Source organism: Xiphophorus maculatus, chromosome 14 (genome assembly GCF_002775205.1).
Source record: "Xiphophorus maculatus strain JP 163 A chromosome 14, X_maculatus-5.0-male, whole genome shotgun sequence".
In the NCBI taxonomy this organism is placed as follows: Eukaryota; Metazoa; Chordata; class Actinopteri; order Cyprinodontiformes; family Poeciliidae; genus Xiphophorus; species Xiphophorus maculatus.
This window is the reverse complement of record NC_036456.1, coordinates 22,503,281-22,511,577: the sequence shown is the minus strand read 5'-3', so window position 1 is coordinate 22,511,577 and position 8,297 is coordinate 22,503,281. Positions and strand designations below refer to the sequence as shown.

The 8,297-nt window shown below is 38.1% G+C and overlaps 1 protein-coding gene across 1 annotated transcript; it reads right to left on the bottom strand.

The window, feature by feature from the left end:
• Nucleotides 1-1,945: 1,945 nt before the first annotated feature.
• On the bottom strand, nt 1,946-3,384 carry LOC102223752 (perforin-1-like). Its single transcript, XM_005810748.2, has 4 exons — nt 3,306-3,384; nt 2,669-2,886; nt 2,485-2,578; nt 1,946-2,401 (listed from the first exon to the last, which is right to left on the bottom strand). Exons 2-4 carry the CDS (start codon nt 2,875-2,877, stop codon nt 2,204-2,206), a joined length of 501 nt encoding a protein of 166 aa, XP_005810805.1. The 5' UTR covers nt 2,878-2,886; nt 3,306-3,384; the 3' UTR covers nt 1,946-2,203.
• Between the last annotated feature and the right edge of the window lie 4,913 nt (nt 3,385-8,297).

The window sequence follows — 8,297 nt, the reverse complement described above, 5'->3', positions numbered from 1 at the left end:
TATTACTGCAGTGTTATGCATTCATTGCTGCTTTTCTGACCTCTACACAACAAGAAGACCTGGTGATTTGCAAGTGTAAAGTGGTTTGATGGCTTCAGTGACCTCTGCTGTGGTGATCCCCAGAGGTGTGACCAAGTCACTGTGTTGCAAGTCTCAAGTAAGTCTCAAGTCTCTGTCCTCAAGTCCGAGTCAAGTCTCAAGTAAAGACAGGCAAAAGTCGAGTCAAGTCTCAAGTCAGGAACCTTTAATTTCAAGTCATTTCGAGTCGTTTTTATTATTATTTTTTTTATAATTTGCAATTATACATAAAATTCAAATAATAGACCATTTGTTCGTTTTAAAATATGTATTTATCTCAAATGATAGAACATGTGTAGCTGAACACAAAGTATAAAAAACATTTTTAAATTGGACCACTTTATTGCCCAGTTCTGTTAAACTTGATATTCAATAAAAAAAGACGAAAATGCTGACATTTCCACAGCACAATACAAAGAACCATAACAGCAGTTTTTTCCTCTTTTCTCTGACCTGTCAAAACAATATATTGTCAATATAATTTCCCAACGTAGATGTCTTCAAATACACCAACCATCCTTAGATGATACTAGACCCGGCTCATCATCATGATGGGACAGAGAGACTCTGTTCCCTGTGTTCAGGTCCAGAATCTGCTTTCTGTTCCGGAGCCCCGCTCACTATCCACCGGCTTCCTGAGCTAACACGGTGCACATTATTTGTGGAGGCATTTGAAGGACCGGATTTATGGTAAATAATCACCAATTTAACCCGGAGTACACATGCTAACACGAAGTTAGCTAAAGTCAGCTATCTTACAGCAAAAGAAAAGCGCCACCTACCGATCTTTGTGAAGCTTCAAATGCCGGACAAAGTTGGACGTCGTGGCATCTCCATCCGATATTCTCTTCTTGCATGTTTTACAAGTTGCAGTTCGGTTTTTAGTCGAAAGTTCATAACCTACGTAGCCAAAAGAAATTACTCGCGGAAGCATATTCGAGCGGTTATTTCGTATTTCGTTCCCTGAGCTCTGTAGCTTTGCCGCGTTTTTTTAAACGTCCAAATCCTGTTAATTTGATTGGTTGTGCTGCAGCTGCGTACACATACATACATAAGGAGAGAGGAAAACCATAGTGACGGTCTGCGCATATTGATACGGAATGAGTGAAATTAATTAATGACGCCACTTTATAAATAATGTGTTTTAAATTTTAAGACTTTGAGTAAAAAATATCAAGTCTTTTCAAGTAAACAGCTTCAAATCGAGTCAAGTCCCAAGTCAATGGCATGAAAGTCAAAGTCAAGTCCGAGTCTTTGAGCATTTTTTCAAGTCAAGTCTCAAGTCGTGATTTTAACGACTCGAGTCTGACTCGAGTCCAAGTCATGTGACTCGAGTCCCCACCTCTGGTGATCCCCATGAAGACTTTCACCTCTGCTGATGCAACGATTGGGTTTAAGACTTGATTGAAATACTCATGTCACTGATTCAGTGTGACTCCAGTTTAGACCTGTGCTTAGTTTATAACACGTTGTGGGTGGAAGACGGATGTTTTTTTATTCTTAATGCAGAAAAGGTCACAGAAAGTCAGTGGATGGAGATGCAAACGGGAAATGACAAGAAAATGTATGGATTCATTTATTCTGAGAGGCAACGATGAGTCAGATCAGAGAGAGGAAATGTCAGGTGGAAAAAATAATGAGAGAGACGAAGTAAGGATAAAATTATTTGCTCCATGACAGGTAGTCAAGTGGTGGAAAATATAATCACATTGTGGATAGAAATATAAAAAAATGTGACATTTTTAGGGCTTTAATGTCATTTAAAGACAGCATTGCATTGAGCAGAAAATAGTTCTCCACCTATTCCTATTTTCATTTCTGAAAGGTGACAACATTCAACCAAGAAGTCTTACAATGCAAACCCAAATAAATGGAATAATATTTTATTGATTCAAAGGATTTTGAAAGTAATAAAGTACAATATCAAAGCACAGCTTGAATTACTGTCAGTAAATGTCAACTAATGCTCATCTGTTGTCAAAATGTGTTTGTTTAAAACAGGAACAAAGATTTTTCACAATGCTAACATGCACCCTGTGATTAACAGATCAGATTCATTACCATAAAAAACCTTTGAGTCATTTATTTAAACCTCACTGTGACTGAAGTCTTTCCACTAAGCATTTTACTGGTACAGCTCACATTGCTTTCCAGTAAGGCCGGGGTCGCAGGTCAGGGAATATTTGACCTCCAGTTGACCGTTCCCTGGGCAGGTGAAGGTGTGGGTTCCCTGGGTCAGATAATGAGTGCACGAGATGAGACAGTCATCATGTGTCGGGTCCTGGTCCCAAACCTCAACCTTCAGGGGAAGATGTGTTTCCACCTTCAAAAGAAAATTAAAATTAAAGTCATGAAGTTCTTTAAGTTGTAATGCTAATCTGTTAAGCTAATCTATAAAGAACTCACATGGCCCAAATTAAACACAGCGTTCCATGTTGGATTGTCTGATTTGATTTCTTCGGTCCTGAAATACATGGCTCCGTACCACATCTTGGCAAAACTGTCAGCAGGAGAGAAAAAGAACAAATTAATACTTTTCTGTTCATCAGGTGATCCAGGCTCTCAGACTTTGAGCTGTGCATCAACCCACGCATCAGTATCTCCGATTTTATCTCCGTTCAGACCGATGCCTCGGACAATGATCACAGTCAGAGTGCCCAACATGTTGCGCCTGGCGCCGACGTCGCCATCAGCCTTGTCTTCCAGCAGGTCATGACCCGGTTCCAGAGGAGCAGCGTTGGTCCCGATCTGCAGCAGGAGGCTGACGAGGAGAAACCCTGAGGTCAAACAGGATGGCATGGCTGCAGTCTGGAGCGAAACGAGGAAGAGAACAAAATCATCATCATGAAAAGCAGTTTAAAGACTCAACATTCAGAGATGAACCTGAAATGATTCAAGGGCAAAATCAAACTATCAAGACATGGCTTACACAGGAAATGTCTCAGTTACACTTAGAAACCAGTAAATTCACCAGGAATCAGTGGTCAGAACTAAAACAATTATAGATCAATACATTTGGTTTTAGACACTCGTCCTGCTGTAAGGACAGATTCTGATGTGTTGTAGCAGAAAAAGGTTTCAGTAAATCAAATTTTGTTGTCAGCGAGCAACGCTAAGATGATTTAAATGCAGAAGTAAAATTCATATCTTCCAGTGGTGTTAATTTTATTTTCCTAATTCCTCATGTAAAAAGATCTTCAGGTTGTTTCATATCCTGAATAACTTACAGCTGGTGAGTCTCTTCCAACAATCTAAACCCGATTCAGAAGCACAATTAATGCCTGAGCAAAACGAGCTGAGGACCCGTTTATAAAGGATCCAGAGACGAGGGACCAGCGTTTCCACGGAGATAAGGAGGCTAAAAAAAGAAAAATAATCTAAACAAACTGAAAATAGATAAGAGTTTACCTGCCAGTCAGAGTGTTATGCTAACTTGGTTAATAATTACAGATGATTAGCCAGCGAGTCAAGGTGATTGTTACACAACATGATTTTTGTGTAACAGCTTAATATAAGTTACTAAAATTCAGCATTAACACAAATGAGCTAAAAATAAAAGTATTTTTTGTTGAATCCTGGTGCATAAAATGATTTGTTTTGTTTCTATGGTTTACGCTCCTCCTGCATGTTGCTGGAGACAAAGACCAGCTGTTATTCTGGATGTATTTATAGAAATAATTAAACCAGACCTTCAACCTCCTTGGGAAAACTTATGATGATTTCCACGTTCCTAGAAATTACATAAAAGAGAAGCCTGATAAAAATGTTGTATAATCTATTTCCAGGTAATTTTTCTCTTTCAGAGAAACTTCATGATAATTAAAGGATAATAATTATTATTATTTTCAGTCTTAAAGAGAGATTATTGTCAAAATATTTTTATTTTCTGCTTCCAAGAATAAATTATTTCTGGACTTTTTTAATGCTCTGACTTTAACAGATATTTAACACAATATTTAATCACTTCTTGTTTCTGCTCAGTTTTCTAAACTGTAAAATATCTGAAGTTGGTTTAACTTAAACAATTTCATGAACCTTTGATTTGGGTTTAACTAATACACACTTAGGCAGCCATCTTTTCAAAGTTAATGAATTTTCTAGTTGATAATTACAGTTTACTTTAAGTTTTTAAACTGATAAGTTCTTTTTTTTGCATTTATTTATTTCTTGTCCAGCCACCTTGTAATTGTCCTAGTTAAAACCCAAAGCAGAAAATCAGCTGTACATTTCAGCTAAAGAGCCAAAAAACATTTTGAGAGGAATTTCTGTTTCTGACTCAGAGTCATTAGTATCAGGTTTGGAGGAGAGGAAACTGAATTACTTTATTGATTAAAAACAAATTCTGACTGTGGTTTAATGCAAGTTTTTATCAATTCTGTCTTGAAACATTTAACAAAACGAGCAGATTCAGAAAAACCAGCAGAACCATCCGGATCTGAACCAGAACCCTTTAATGCAGAGGTTTGATCCGATGATCATCTTCAGGTGTGAAACTCCTCAGCCTGACAAAATCCACACATTTCAGCTCCAACAAGTTCAATTCAAACTTTTCTCTTTAGACTTTTCTTATTTCACATAAAGTAATGGCTGGACAGACAGACCCTGGACTCTGGGAATGAATCTGACCACCAGGAAGCTCCTGGCTTCATGGCTGTGGGTTTGTTTTCCACTGAAGCTCCAGTTTGCTCTGGATGAGCTGCTGAACTTTTCAACTCGTAGCTGGGGGGAGTGAGGGATTCACAGAGATAAAAAGGAGACGGGCAGACAGCGGAAAGGGTAGAAACAGAGGAATAATTTGAAAATCAAAGATGTGGAGAACGAAGGACGGAAATGGAAACGGTGAGGATGGGAGAATCTGGGGTCATTTTCAGGTCACGTCTTTCTCAGGAGGAATTGCTGCGGAGTCGGTGCTTTTGTTTCCCGTCTGTTTGAGTCACTCAACCAAAACCGTCTGTCCAGAATTATTTCTTCATCAACTCATAATAATCCCTTTTAATTCAACATGTCTCCCAAATCTGCTTTTCTCTGACTCTTTAAAATGTTACGTCCCTGTTTTGTTATACGACTGTTTTTAAAAAAATCTAAATTAGGAACTCAGATCAAATTTTTGTTTTGGAAATATATAGAAGTTGGCAGAGTACGCAGAAATGTACTCAAATAAGAATAGAAATACTTCAACATATTTTTACTTAAGTAAAAGTAAAACGTAGCCACCCAAGAAATTACTTAAGTAAAAAAAGTATTTGGTAAAAAGTCTATTGAAGTACTGAGTAACTGATCAAATTATCAATCATTTAATATTTATAAATTACATCATCAGACGGACATAAAGACATAAAGTTAAGTAGAAATGTTGGTATTTTAGGGACATAAATGACAATAATTAATATATGTAACAAAAAAATAAAAATCAGGCAAAAGAAAACTTTTCCATATCAGTTTTTTCCAATAAAAAGCAGCAGCTGTTTGTTTCTGTCTGGTGACTTTCTGGTTAAAACATGTTTGTTCTTCATTCAATGGGTAGAAAAAAACAGAAATTTTACTTTACCAAGAGAAGAAATACTTCATAATGAAATTACTCAAGTAAAGGTAAAAAGTAAAAATACTCTTAAAAGTATATACATGTGTATATATATATATTTTTTTAAAAAGTTACTCAATGACATTCTGGAAATAAATAACAGCATGTTGGGTAAGAATTTAATAAGAATTTTCTTCTTGTATCTTTCAGATAATAAAAGATTAATCTAAGTAAATCTAAAAAGTCATCTGCAGAGGAAGCTGGAACTAAGTGAAAATATATTTCCTTAACTTGTCAATTATCAGTTATTAACCAGATTCCTGCCTTTTGAACCGAACAAAACTCGTCTAACAAAGTGCAGAATTATAAAAAATCCTAAACAACAACAACACATCGTGTTCTGGCCTAAAGAAATCCAACAAGAAACAAATTCCCTGACATCCACCAGCTGGAAAATGAAAATATTTTTAAGGCTCCAGAGAACCACAGTGGGGAAGATCTAAAGCCCCCATTGCCTCCATGAAGATTCCTAAGACTTATAGGAAAATATTCTGTCTGGTGAAACATGGTGGTGGCAGAGTGATGATCAGGGGCTGCAGCAGGATAAAGATCCAAAACCACCTCTGACTGGATGCAAAACACAAAAATGAAAGTTTTGATGTCCAGATTTTAAACTTTATTAAACCTGCAGGTTGTTGATCTTGGGAATCTGTTCAATGTGGCTAAAAAATCTGAAAAAGCAGAACAAAGTCTCTCCACAATGACGTGAGAGATTCACTGAACGCTTTTTAGATGATATAGAGAATGGATGAACATTATTCATCTGTCTTCCCTTTAAAAAACATAAATTGTATTTATTATTAGTCCAGTCATTCAAACAGCCATGAATGTAGTTTATATCACAAACAAACAAAATTAGATTGTTTTGATCACGTTTCCATTCCACCTCCATCCCTGTCGTCCTCATCGCTTGTTTCTTCCTCCCTGAAGGTGTGAACTACCTGATCCAGTGTGACTCCTGAGTGATGGGTTCATGAAAACACGTTTCCCCGACACACTCCTGAGCCGATAACACACTGCTCATTTATTTAAACACCAAAACTCTTGTTTTCCCTCCCTGACAGCTCAATAACCAACAAAAGCTAAAAGAGAAGCTGGCATCCAGGGAGGAAACCATGGAAAAACTGAGAGATGCAGACAGGCCCATTATGTTGAAGAAATCGATTCCAGCTCTGAAAATCCATTTCTGTTTGGAGAAGCTCACCTCTGACTGCGGCGACCTTTTCGCCGACCCTGAATGCAGAAATAATCGCAGCTTCTCCGGCGAGCGGCGGGTCGATGGAGAGCGCGCTGACGGTCCGGCTCCGGTTGACTGCGTCTGATGCGTCCTGACAGCAGGCTGCTTTCCCAGAATGCATTTTACCTCCACACCACTCCAGAGACACCAGAAGTTTGAAACTCCTCCACGACTGAAGTTGCAGAAGCTGCAGCTCTCTGCTGTTCTTTAATCTTCGCTCTCAGACTTTAATCAGCCAGGCGTCGTTTCATGATTCAGTTTGTGGCTCCAGGCGATTTTTTCAAACATTTTCCTAACATGACTGGAGACCAAAGCATCAAAGTCAGCAAGAAGCAACAATTTGTTGTGATCTGTGACTTTCTGATTCTGTTCGGATTGCTTCTCTCTCACATCTTGTTTTTTTTAATTCTTTTTTTGAAGCAAATCAACTCTTTTGTTGGCTTGGCTCCAGTAAAACTCAACTAGGTCATGCTGCGAAGCTGCAGAAAACTTGCTGTCAGTAAATCAGTGGTTCGTTTGGTTGAGTCATTCCCAGACTGGAGCTCGTTCTCCAGCAGAGAAACCAGTTAATCATGTTAGCATCATCTCCCTCAGGTTCCCACCGTGGATTTTCTCACTGGGAGATCCTGCAGAGTTTTCTGACTCACTTGTGAGAGAGCAGCTCGACTTGCTGCTTTGCTGCGAATGTCTGCAGGCTAATTGTAGGTGTCAAGTGGTTGTTGAAACATTTGCAGCTCAACTTTATTTAGTTATTCAGGGGGAAAGAACTAAGCCATTAAAAGGTCTCAGGAGAAGATTCATAATGTGGATCAAACCAGATATTTATTCACCTTGTATTAAAACATTTTCTTACCTTAATGCAGGAATTATGAGAGAGAATTTATCTGTGGTTTTTATTATTGAATTTTCAGGTTTTGAGGTTCACACAGATTTAGTTCACTGTGCCTTTAAACAAATTAAAAGAAGAGATGATTACATTTGACCTTTTTAAGAGACTGAAAGGTTAGAGGCCCGACTTTAAATACGTTTCAATGCAACACCTCAAACACATTATTGTGTGAAACCAAAATTAATCAGCAAAGAAATCAGGAAGATAAATGTCAAACTAAAGTAGTCTGGGTCATCGGTGGGTTAAATGTCCAGACGCCTGAAGGTTTCACGCTCAGTTTTACAGAACAGCATATAAACAGCATAAAATGTCCAGAAATCATACAGTCACTGAGAGATGAGCTGGAAAAAGAGCCTCTTTCCCAGTGAAACCAGTTCTGTACCATCATGGACTGAAAGGCCACTCTGACCAGAAGAAGCCATTAATCTGAAACCAACAGAAAAAGCCAGATTACAGTTTGCAAATTAAGGACAAAGACCTTAATATTTGCAGACATGTCCGGCAGCATCAGT